At 40.2% G+C, this 13,058-nt stretch overlaps 1 protein-coding gene across 12 annotated transcripts in view; it reads left to right on the top strand.

Annotated features, from left to right (window-relative positions):
* Nucleotides 1-13,058, top strand: part of PHLDB2 (pleckstrin homology like domain family B member 2) — a 65,770-nt gene that overhangs the window by 26,897 nt on the left and 25,815 nt on the right. For 10 of the 12 annotated variants that reach the window (XM_048293703.1, XM_048293702.1, XM_048293707.1 and 7 more), the window contains 2 exons: nucleotides 702-839; nucleotides 9,800-9,928. In XM_048293703.1, coding sequence (XP_048149660.1) covers nucleotides 702-839; nucleotides 9,800-9,928 — 267 coding nt within the window. The remainder of the gene's footprint in view (nucleotides 1-701; nucleotides 840-9,799; nucleotides 9,929-13,058) is intronic. The other 2 variants (XM_048293708.1, XM_048293712.1) reach the window with 1 other exon arrangement.

Genomic DNA, 13,058 nt, shown 5'->3' with positions numbered 1-13,058 from the left:
CTATTATGAACGGTATTTTTCCCCAGCTGGGGGATGCTTATGATGCTTGGATTAGCCTTTCCCAGCTGTAACCATTACACTCTGAAGTGGAATTGGAACAATCTTGCTTGTTTAATGGTCACTCAGTTGATCCAAATACCTTGTGTCACTTGGGAGTTTTATGGTAGTATCTCCTGTGGCTGTTTAAAGAGAAAGGAAGTGAGACAACTTCCTTTCAAACCTCCTTGGCTTTACAGTGGCAAGGGTATGTTGGCACCCTCTTGACTTCTGGAATCTCACAGTTGCAAACTAAGCTGGCCAGGCATTTGGGTTGTGCCTGCTCCAATTATCAGCAACAGGAAAGAAACAGCTGTTCCAGAAGGGTTTCCTACAGAGCCTGGGCACAGAGACAGCATCATAACAGGAGGAAGCACAGAGAAGAGATAGAAAACAAAAAGTTTTGGGAAAAAGAATCTTCAAGCTAAAGTTGGTTTGGACTTTATTTTGCAGTATTTTATATTGCAATTTTACTTTTTCTCAAATTTGTGACCTCTTTTTAACTTTTATGGCAGAAAAACTTATGGGGTTATTTTTTTCCCCCTCCCCTTTCTAAAAAATATTTCTCTCTTGTGAGCCAACTCATTCCCCTCCCCCCGAAAATCATGTGTATCAAGATTTCTTCTGAATCTGGACTGCTTCTGAAAGATGTTTTGTGTTCCTAGTTGGATATGGAATGTGCCCTTTTGGATGGGGAACAGAAATCTGAAACAACAGAGCTGCTGAAAGAGAAGGAAATATTGGATCATCTAAACAGAAAAATAGCTGAACTGGAGAGAAATGTTATTGGTGAAAAGACAAAGGTAATTCAGTTATTGTAGCCTGCTATGTTCTCTGTTCCCCTTGATCTTCAAAATATATTTATATGGTTAATATTAATGGAGCTTATTTGATGAAGTACTGCCTGTAAGTAAATTTGCTTGATAAATATGGAGGAAAAAATAATTGTTTCACCATAATTTCCCTTTAACAGTATTGTTTTCCAAGGTATGATTGGCAAGCAAGATATAATAAGCTCAAGTAAAAAGACCTGACCTAATGTGAAGATAATTTTATTAATAAAAACACCGCATAGGGCTTGTACTTGGGTTATCTGTTTAAAAGAACAGTATTAATTGCACTGTTCCAGTACCCTCCATTATAAGTTATATAATTTGGGGAAAAGGAAAGAAATTATTTTCTCAGCAGAGGAACAAAAGGAAAAAGGGTGCAGTTTTATCTAATATCATATAGAATATATCAGACATTCATCAAGTATGTAATTTTAAAGCAATTATGTTGTTTTGTTTGCTGACTGACAATTTTAGTACTGTAGAATATTCCCTCTGTAATTAAGTCTCAGGAATTAATTAGTTTTGATACACTGTCATATACTTAATTGCTCTCAACTATGGAAGAAATAGATAAACATATGTTTCCAAAATAGGATAGCAGTATAATAAGATTTTAAGTGCAGAAATGGAAAGGGCCTGCAAGATGAAGTTGTCCCCCTCAAGCCAGGCAGTGCCAGTTCCTTCCAGTGGGCTCTTTGCTGGCCTCTCCAGGCCTTTGCTGGCCTTCTCCACAGGGGATGTGCCATGGCCAATAATACCTCAAGGTCAGGAGGTTTTTCCAGGGGTTTCAGCCAGTGTTGTTTCCTTTTTAAATTTCATCCTCTACCTCATAATTCAGATCTGTCACTTGTGGAATTGCTCTAGCTAGTCTCTCCTCTTTTCTTAAGCTCTCCAGAAATATATGAAAGTTTCTGCATTATTTGCTTTTGCTTAGACAAGCTGCACATTTTTAGCACTTTAGCAGTTCCCATTTAATTCACACCTTACAGCTTGCATTGTTTTGTTCTGAGCTTTCTGTCTTCTATTTTTGCCTGCCCTGTCAGGAGCCTGGCTGTTGTTCTGTGGCTGTGCTTATCAAGCCTGTGTCTGAAAAGGAGAATGATGCACCCACATCTCCACTCTGTGGGGAGGCAGTGCACATCCAGTTTGAGTTTGAACTTCTCTGGACTTTCCTGTCTGAACTTTTCCTTGTTCTTGTGTACCCCTCACTGGTCCTTCAGCTTTCAGTGTTGCCTGTGGTCACATTTTAAGTTGCCTACGTGACATGTTTCATACTTGCTGTTTAGCAGAAAGATGAGTTTAAAGTGGGTATCAGCAGATAGGGTGTGCAACCTTCAAAAGGCTGCTGCTGGAAGTTCTGGTTGGTAAGTGGTAATAAATAACATGTTCAGAAATTCAAGAGATCTTTTGTCTTTTGTATGGGTTCTCTGTAGCCTCAAAGTTCAATTAAACTGGAAGTTAATGTAAAATCTGGAGGAAATTTAAATTTTCTTGCCAGTCACCTGACAAACTGTTAGTGTGTATGTAGCAGTGAGAAAATTCAAATGACAGGTCTAGTTTAAATTTTCAGTTGAAATGAAACATGGAAAGCAGCCTATAAAAAGCACTTGTTGCTTATAAGGCAAGTTCACTCAAAACATTTTTTTCAGTGTGAGTCATGGCACTAGTCAGATCAGTTACAAAATTTTAGTTGTCTTTTCTTTTTCATTCCTCTTTGTTTTAAACAAACAAACAAACCCAGCTGTGAGTGTGTGCTCTAAATGTCAAGCCATGGCTCAGTTAATACTGAAATTATCTTTGTAGGGATAACCTCACAGTTCTTTTTTTTTTAGTATGCCTGAAAGCATTGCATAAAAGTGAAAGTTGATAAAAGAAATGGGAGATGGGCTTCTATGAAAGGAGTAAAGTATAAAGTGACAGCTGAAGTGCTCTGGGGAAAGTAGTGTCAGCCAGCAAAAGAGATGGCACTGATCCTGTCAACACATAAAAGTTCTGGCTGGCTTGAAACGGTAGCATTTTTTAAAGCTTGATTATTGTATCTATGTTAAAGTTCAGCCATGCAGATCTGGTGCAAGATAGTCAACATCTTGGCTCTGTAGTAATACAGGATCAATCCCCATCTACAAAAAGGGGGCTCAGCTGGAGGTGGTAGGTGGTCCCTTTTGCTGAAATAATTTGAAACTTAGGACAGAGTTAAGGCTCGGCCAGGAGTCTTCACTCTGCTGATGGCACTTTTTGTGTTGTTTCTTGCTAAAACAAGTGTCCCAGTGTCCAGAGGTTGGTCACAGTTTTTGTTAGTTGCCTGAATATTTCACCCCTACCAATACCTGGGGTGTTGATTTTGGTGGGGCTTCAAGGCAAGAAGCTGTTGGGGTCCCATATCTCAAACAGTGGTTACATTTCTGTCAGGATAAGGGAGTGATAGCTGAATACACCACATGGTGTTGGTTGTCTGGAGGTGAGAGAGAGAGTTCATTTCACTTGTGAAACGATGGTGGGGCAGTAGTGCTGTATATGATGGCACTTGTCTCTGGAGCAACTTGAGCATCTCATGGAATTTGCCACAGATCTTGGCATCTGTTTGACAGGAAACTCCTGCCTGCTCAAGTCTCATCCTTACCCATGCACCTGTTTGAAAAACTTGTGAAATTCTTAAAAAGAGAGATAATAAACTACAACCTAATTATTGTGTCACGTTATGTACTTGAAATGGACTGTATGTAGAAGCTCTTGTACTACCTTCTACCTGATTATTTGATTTTTTAAAATTATTATTATTTTTTTAAATGTGCAGTGCATATTGCGTTTAGGTGAGGACACAAAGTTTTGCCAACTTTTTCAGAGTATTAAAGCCACAAGTTTTAGTCCTTGCAAGGCAAAAGAATTGACTGGAAAACATCGTGGAAGTTGGAAGGCAGGAGTGAGTTCAGTTTTGGGCTATCATTGTGCTCTTTGCTGTGGTGCAATGTCTCGGTGTCCCAGCCCCTTGCTTGTAAACCAGGGATGTATTTTGTGAGCGGGTTTGTACATTATATGTTAAGCTGCATGCTGGTCTCATCCGAGTCCTGTGCTCAGCCCTCTCGGATCATGAGGCAGGACTAATGTGGGGGAGAACAAGGGGAACCGGTGGTGTAGTGCCTACCCTCGGGTGAGTTGAAAGCATTTCCCTTGCCTTTGTGATTATGCCACTACACACATTGTATGGAATGAAGCAACTTGTGTTGATTTACTTAGGTTTTGAAAATCAGAGCTGTGGGTGATTGCCATTTCAAAAAGATGACAGAAGCTTTCCGCAGCCCTGCAGCACTCTGCATAGTTCTGCTGTGGTGCCTGTCTGCCAGGGACAAGTGCTGTCAGGACTCAGTTGTCCTGACTGGGGTAGCTACTTCCAGAGCTGTTTCACATGGCCTGTGCTTTTAGCTGTGCTGGAAACCATGCTAGGATATAGAGAAAAGTCCAACTTTGCCTCCTTGGCTGTCCTGCTTGAGAACAGCTTACAATCACCTTTCCTTTCTTTCCTTTCTTTCCTTTCTTTCCTTTCTTTCCTTTCTTTCCTTTCTTTCCTTTCTTTCCTTTCTTTCCTTTCTTTCCTTTCTTTCCTTTCTTTCCTTTCTTTCCTTCTTTTCCTTCCTTTCCTTCCTTTCCTTCTTTTCCTTCCTTTCTTCATATTTGGTTTTATCTACAGAAAAAGATGACAACCTACATATGTGAATATCAGCATTGAGGCTATTAATCACAAGTTCCATTTATGCAGGGAGAGCCCGGGTAAGTCCTTACTAACATAATTTGACAGATACAGCTTGAAACTCTCTGGGACAGAGCTTAGTTACAGATCTTGAAAAAATTACTTTAGGCACAGCCTGCTCTAGAGAGCTGAGCTGGGCAGTACCTGAAACAAGCAAGCAGGTGAAGCTTTTCCCTTCCCTTTTCCCTTTTTCCTGCCACCAGGGCCTAGCTCCCTGTAACTACCACAGCAGTCATTCTGTACTGTTGGTGTACAACAGTGATGCTGTTGTTTCCAGTGGAACAGCACCTCAGGTCCATGGTGCTGTCTGCATTTACAACTTCCTTCCGATGAACCTTCGCTCATGAGGCTTAGATCAGGATTGATGTTTGCCTATAAGGAAATTGAAGAACATTGTATTTGCCTGATTGGATGTCATCCAGCTCTGCAACGCTCTCTGTTTTCGCACAGTGCCTCCTTAATCTGTGCCATTTTAAAACACGCAGTCCAGCATGTGTGGAGGAGGATGGTTAATGATTCCCCACACCCTATGTCTCCAAGTAAAGCATGAGGCTGAAAGTAACAGCACAGCCAGCGAAAGAAAGAATAGATCAGTAAGCATGAATAAACAGAAATAACTGAAAATTAGTAATGAATTCAGCAGGCATGCTGTGGGAGCTAATCACAGTTAAACGGGAGTTTTGACTGACCATTTCAAAACAAGTATTTATGCAAAAGTTGAGACTCTTAAAAAAGAGAGGGAGATTATTCCTTTTCTTCTAGAGGACCTTTGCCTTATGTCATGGTAGAAATATATACTCTGGAACTCCTTTATCAACCCAGGTTTCTTCTCCCTCTTCAAAAACAGAAATCAGGAGCAGCTGTCAGGGGATAACTCATATTTTTTTGGAATACATTTAATTTTGTCCACATGCTTTTGTGAAAGTATTTTTTCAGTCATTAACAGAATATCCCAGACATGCCAAAACATTTGAAGCTCAGCCTCTTTGCTGAATTAGTACTGCAAAGACTTGCAAGAATAGAGTCAAGGAAAGAGCAGCTGTCAGATGAGCCACCAGCAATCAAAGTTAAATATACTGGTCACCTCTCTCCTCAATCCTTTCTCTTCTAGATGCAAAATTCCTGCTGCTGGATTTTATCCTGATGAATCTGACAAATTTTTGTCATATAGCATAGCCTGTTACATATTTACTGGTCAGATTCCAGTTCAGCAAGATGTAATCAAGTGTTGTAAAATGATGAGCTACCACATCCATAACATTATCTACCTCCTTAAGACACAATACACAAGATAAGGTGTATTGAGGAATACTTGTATCTGCTGGATATATCCACATAAAGATATCCTGTAGAGAGAACACTAATGAGCACAAAGTTGATTACAAAGACTCCAGGAGCAAAACCTGAATTCACAAGCTTTCTTTTAAAACATTCATGAGAGAAATATCAGAATGGGTTATACCCCTAATGGGAATCCTCTTACTGTCTTCTGGATGCTGAAGACTATAGGAATTTGTATTTCCTAACTTGATTTTTTTTTTCCTGTGGTTTGGATGATTATTTCCTCATTTACCCTCATGAAGGAGCAGTGCTCTACAATCAAGGGCTTTCTTTTTGCCTCCCCATCTGTTCACTAGGACAACACATTGCAGTGGTCAGAGAATGAGCTTAGAAATTCCAAAAAACTTGAGTTGTCTTAGGAGCAGGTTAATGTGGGCACCTATTGGGATTTTTTTACTCAAAGCAGAGGGATCGTTTCCTCTGGTTTAAAATGCTTTTTAACAGTAGATTAATACATGCATCTGAAACAAGACTGAGATCTCTTGTATAGATGCCATCACTGAATACAGACTGTTATATAATAAATTAGTTACCACTCATACAGAAAAAAAGAACTGTTATGAACAACCTTCCTCTATCTTACTATACTCCTTTTCATATACCTGGCATACATTTTATTTTCTTCTCTTAATAGCTTTTGTCATGAAACCCACAGGGATTTAAACACAAAGAATTAAATTGTGGCAATTTTAATGCATCTGTTCTTAAAGAGATCAAGGACTGCAAGAAAGAGTAGTCTGAAAATACAGAAAAGAAGCATGTACAGTTTGGACAGGAGAGTTTGTTTTATTTCAGTGGGGTTTTCTAGTCAGTTATATGCAGTTACATTTCTCAGGAACCTGTGAGAGTTGTGAGAGTAGCTGATTCCATACTGAGAGGGAGTGAATGTGCATGTCTGAAGTTTAGTGTGGGTTATGAGATGCTGCTACTTTAAAACATTTAAAACAATTCTTTCTACTGGTATCCTTCACAGTTTCCAGAACTCCTCCAAAACAGATCCAAGCTTTGCCCCAGCGTCATCAAACCCCAAGTCAGTCCTGCTTTGTATTCAGGCTGACCCCAAATCGGTTCATAACGTGCATGTGGAGGCAGACCATAGGCCAAGCTGGGCAGTAGGCTTAGACCAGATGTTGTACTTGTTTTCCTCTGGAAATTGGATGTTAAGAATTCAGCCAGCCTGCAGTTGATGTGCCTCTGGCATCAGCACTGGGGCTGTCTGCAGAGAAGTATTAACAAGTCCCAGCTCCTGCGGTTAAATGAGGATGAGCAGCAGGAGCGTGGGTTCTGTTCACAGCCGTGCCGCTGGCTGCTCCGGAGCAAACAGCTTGTGGAGTCAGCCACAGACCTGTCTCGGCTGCATCTTGCACTTGGCTTGTGAAGTTATGAATCTTTCCCCTTCTAGAAGAACTTGTCTTGATTCACTTACAGAAAAATAAGTATGAAAAATTGTATGAAAAAATTCTCACTTCTCATTTCTCATTCTCATTCAAATTACTTTTTGTGAATTAAATGGACTTCACCAATGCACAGCCGGAGACGACAGCAAACTTAACTCCACAGCTGCAAAACATATAATGCCTCTCATTGCTGAAAGTGGTATTTCCTGTTAAGACTGCACATTTTGAAGGGAGACAATTTGGTGGGATGTTAGCACTTCCTATGCTATAAATAGACCAGATGAGTATCATTTTCAATCTCAAAGGAATACATTTCTAATTTCTTGAGGCATGTAACAGTATCTCTGGCAGGAGTCTCTGGGAGTTTTATCCTTGCTGATGATGTCTCCTCACACCCGAGGTTTGACTTGCCCATTGATGAATGAGCATGCTTGTAGCAGTGCATAGACATTTAGAGAGCTATTCATAGCTTCAGAGGCACTGCAGCCAAGGTCAGAGAAGTCCTTGCTGCTTTGGATGGCTAGGTGGGCCGAAAAGGCAAGTGTGAAACAAGGTGGCAGACCGTGGGTTGAATGTTAAATGGACAGCAGAGTTTGTGAGGAGGGGAACCACTAGTTTATTCATAGCTTTCCTTCTGTTTTGGAAATAAGGATGATTCAGCAAATGGGGCTTCTTGGTCTAGAGGTGACCTCACAGGAGTTGCATGCTTCTCCCTCATTGTGCAGCTCACTCGTGCTACCTCCTCTGTATTTCTGATCCCTGCTGCTGCTGTTGTAAGACAGAAGCTAGGACAGGAAGTCCAGGTCATAGAATATGCTGGCTCAGCTGCTCCTTTTCACAAGCTTAATAAAATGTATTTGTGTTCAGCATATTGTTCATCTCATGGTATGAACTCAGAAGCTGCACGTGTAAATGAACATAATGGAGCTGGGAATCTGGTTGACATTGGACTTGAATAAAAATTCTTCCTGTTGTTGTTTTTAGTTACTGGAAAAACTGAATCCCAGCCCCTGATCCCACTCAGATTTAGAGATAAAATCATTAAGAAAGCAGGCAGCTAATACATGTTTATTACTATGCCTCTGCCATGCATAAGAGAAACTCGTCAGGCGTAGCAAAGAGGAAGTTTTCCCACAGTTTGAAATGGCAAGCAGGGTATACTAGAAGACATTCCTTCTCTATGGCAGAGAGTGATTCAATGTCCAATCATACAGCACCTGTTGCACCACACATTTGATTTCAAAATTAAATAATAGTTGGGAGTGGAAAAAGTGGAAATGAGTAGATGCTGTGACAGAATTCAGCTGTTCTTGGAGTAGCCAGAATACTGTTAATTTTTGAGTATTAAAGAGAGATGATTAGAGACCATCTGAAAGGAGATGCAATACTACAGAATAATAAGTAGGAAAAGAAAACTATACAGGTGTGATGCTAGAAGATAGCAGATGGCCTGGTTTCAGGGACTTACTTGATTATTTACGCCTGGCATATCAGGCATAAATTGGTTTTTTTCCAGTTATTAATTGCTGCATTGGAGAAAATGCATCTGCTGTGTTGGCCAGTGTAGATTTAAGTGAAAGACTTTGAAAAAATGCTCGGTGCTCTGATTTATTGGTTCTCAAACTTTGGTCCACAGATAAATAACAGTCTATAGGCAAGCTTTAAGTGATACACAGCCAGTCTTTGGAGCAGTGTTGCACAGTAAATCATGGAGTATTTGATTACAAAGATTAAAAGGCCAAAGGCTTTGGAGGGTGAGAAGCAGTGTGCTGAGTACTGCTGCTTGCATGGAACAAAAGGAAAGCTGAACTAGTTGAAGGAGACCAGGGAGCCTGTCCCCTGTGATCCCCATGAACAGGTTACAGTTCCTGTATCCTGAAGCAAATTTGCTGGATCACTTGGTGTTTCTGCTGCAACAGGATTTCCTGGCCCAGAGTTATTTCTTCATAATGCTCTGTCTCATTCTGTCTTTTCACTGCTTCCTAAAGTGTATCTGTAGAGAGCTACACAGGCATGAAATTCTTTCTCCTGGGTAGGTCCATTTCTCCCTCACTTCCAAACTGCCATCATTTTCCATCCGCTTTGCTTTCTAAAAGCTACTCATTCTCTCTCAGCTTCATCAGTTACCTCACTAACATGGCTACAGTTTCCTTACTTTATTTTATTTTTACATTAGGTGAGACAAGCATTTGGGCAGGGGGCTTTAATAGTCATCCAGGCACAGGTCCAAAGCACAGCGATGAGAGAGAGAATTAATCACGCCACTAGAACAATGAACGTTTTGTTTTGATCCTTTTGCATCCCACCATTGCATTTCAACTAACGAGGTTTCTGTCTCTGCCCTGCGTGCTTCAACTGTTCAGTAAGGTTGTGCCACACACTGTCATAATCACTAACAACTGCTTGGGTTGAAGGTAATTGTTTTTATTTTCTGGTTCATGCTTCAGGAAAAATTAAAACTTGATGCTGAGAGGGAAAAACTAGAGAGGCTTCAGGAGCTTTACTCCGAGCAGAAGACGCAGCTTGATAATTGCCCTGAGTCCATGAGGGAACAGTTACAGCAGCAGCTGAAGAGGGTCAGTAGCAAGTTTCAAGATCACACTAATTTTTTTATTTTGTTGATTTTTAATTTTCTTTTTTTTTTTCTTAGTTAAGTGTAACATCTTCTCTTTCAAGTATCCAGTGTCTGAACATATTTGCAACTTAGAATTGTTAATAGTCATGAGGGTTATGGCTTTTTTTGTGGAATGTTTGTAATAGATTATGTGCATGATGGCAAATAAGTAGAGTGCAAATGTGTGGATTAGAAATCATTTGGTGTTGAATGTTTTTACAGCTTTGGGTCACTTGCCTGTAATTAGCCCTTTAGGTCTGCTAGGTGATGTGGAAGCTGTTGTGATGTTTGGATGGATGGTGGAACATCATTCTTTACCTTTGTGAGCAAAGACAGGAATTGGCCAGTAAATTGCTATCTTGGTGAAGGCATGGATAACTTCTCTTTTTCAATAGGTAACTTAGCTGTTAGCCTGAACTGCACTTTGAAAAATTAATTTTGAATATTTTACCACTTACCAAAATAGCTTTATTTTGTTCTATATTTTCAACAGTGTCACACTGGTATAAATAAACTTTGCATAAAGTCTAATTGTAACTTGATTTTAGTTTGTGTTATTTGTAAGCAAAAAAGCTACAATATTGTCAATGAAGGTACCGTTATTTTCTGTAGAAAACTCTTAGTATTCATTAACCTTAAGTGTTAAGCACATATAGTTAGCTTTAGTGGGCAGAGGAAATAATTTTGAAAGCATCTGTATGGCAAGCTCAAGAGGCTATCTAAAAGTTAATTCTTTTTTTCTGTCTTGGGTGTTTATATCAGGAAAAAATACTGTAATAGCAGTGATGAAAAAAGGCTTTTCTGCTTTATAGGAAATACTCATTAGATGTTGTTTTATTTGCAGAATTCTATTCTGTTTTTTCAAAGAGCAAAAAGTAAAAAAGCCCAGCTTTGGAAACAACAATGTTAAATTCTCAGTTGCTACAGAAAAAGTGTGCTGGTTTTGAGACACTTAAACATTTTTGTACGTAACCTTAAAAAAAACAGGCAGTATTATGTAATGTCTCATACATATTAAAAGAAAAGGAAGCTTTTCCTCTGCAGTCACATGCTTGAATGTATTAATTAATTCATGAGATGCTGCAGTCTTGTTGCTGTGGGATGGTAGTAAATCTCTTTTCACTATTGACCATCAAGAGGCTTCTAGAAATCTGTTTGGTTAAATTTTTTAAACTTTTTTTTTGTTCCTGACTTAATAATGATTTTGGATTTGAAAGTGGGACAAAACTTGAAATGTGGGAGTGTGGTTAAGTGTCCAGTTAGTTCTATTGCATATTAGTCCAGGCCAGTTGTAGTGGAATTTAGCTGTGGCTGCTGTGGTCAATGCAGTAGAAGTTATCACTGAATTAGTGCTCAGGAGCTCTCAAACTGATCTCAAGTGTGAGAGCAGTCATGAAATGATTGTAAGTGTCATACCCAAAATAGAGAAAATACCTTCCCCAAAAATAACTGGGGCTCCCAACAAAATAAAGACATGGACCTGTTGGAGTGAGTTCAGAGGAGGCCACAAAGATGACCAGAGGGCTGGAGCATTTCTCTTGTGAGGAATGGCTGAGAGAGCTGGGTTCAGCCTGGAGAAGAGAAGGCTCCAGGGAGCCCTTACAGCACCTTCCAGTACCTAGAGGGGTCTTCAAGAAAGCTGGAGAGGGACCTTTTAAAAGGGCAGGTAGTGATAACACAAAGGGTAATGGCTTTAAACTGAAAGAGGGGAGGTTTATATTAGATGTTAGGAAGAAATTTGTTACTCAGAGGTTGGTAAGGCACTGGGACAAGTGGCCAAGAAAACTTGTAGACTCCTCATCCCTAGAAGTGTTAAAAGCAAGGTTGGATGGGACTTTGAGCAACTTGGTCTAGTGTAAGGTTCCCTGCCCATGGCAGGGGTTTGGAATGGGATGATCTTTAAGGTCCCTTCCAACCCAAACTATCCTGTGAAATACCTGAGCCTGCAACATGTTATCTTGTGCTACTTTACTGACAAGGAGGAAGGCATGAAGGAGACAAATTCAGTTGTTCTCTCGGGCTTCAGTAACTTGGTAATTTGTGCCCAGGGGAGTGGGCAGCCAATTTCACTGTAGCAGCTGGCTGCAGGGTGAGTCTGGAGTTTGGGTTGGGGTGGGCAGCTGGCAGATTCTTGGGCTCCCTGTGTCTGAAATGCATATACACTCTCCCTATTGGGCAGGAAGTGTATTTTAAATGCCACCAGCTGGCTTTTTCATTATTGGTTGCCTTCTCTGGAGTCTGTTCTACTGCCTCAGTAGCAATTATTGTGACGTACAATAGGCTGAATTTACTGACTTTCATGTCCCAGGCAAAGCCCTTTTGGGTTTTTTGGGGATGCTGAAGATGTCTGGCCAGTTCAAATGAAGCATTTCTGGATTTTAGGTAACTGCTTTCCTGTAAATTTTATCCCACACCTTGGCTTTTGATCTCTTCACTATCTCCTACAAGTGAAGAGCACATTTTTGGAGAGTAAGGGGAAGATGTTTGTATACCATGTAGTAACTTGGATCCTTCAGTTTCTGCATCCTGTGTCTTTTCCCGGTACACTGGAACCTGGCTTTGAATTCCTTTTATAGAGACTTACCTTAGTAGTGGCTTATCCTGGCCAGTAACCTTTGCCTTAGGTTGAAATAAGAAAAGGAGCAAGTTTGCCTTCCTCTAAAATTGCTTCAAGGATGTAGGTTTTCTTGTGTAGCAAGTTATGTACAATGTGTTTATTTTAGAGAGCCTTACCATTTACTAATGCTGCAATTATTAAAAACACCCTTTTCTTCAGGACTCTGAAACTTGTAAGCAGGAATTCATATTATGAATGCACAGATGTTGCAGGAGGAAGATTAGCATTCATTTCTTGTGCTGAAAAGCACCATGAGTTTTATCTCATCATCCCTAAGCGGAAGGCAGGTGTATTCTTGTTTCTTGGTTCATTTCTGCAGCATTCAACTTCTTTTTCTGACAAAACATGATATCAGTTCAGGGGAATGCATAAAAGTGGGCTGATACTTTTTCTGAAGTACTGCACCTTCTGGCTAGGGTGGATGACTAGAGTCCTTAATTGCACAGAGAGCAATTTTCAGCAATTAATTCCTTGT

This window comes from Corvus hawaiiensis, chromosome 2 (genome assembly GCF_020740725.1).
Source record: "Corvus hawaiiensis isolate bCorHaw1 chromosome 2, bCorHaw1.pri.cur, whole genome shotgun sequence".
Taxonomy (NCBI): Eukaryota; Metazoa; Chordata; class Aves; order Passeriformes; family Corvidae; genus Corvus; species Corvus hawaiiensis.
Note: the sequence above shows the minus strand (reverse complement) of the source record. Positions and strands in the feature narration are given on the sequence as shown.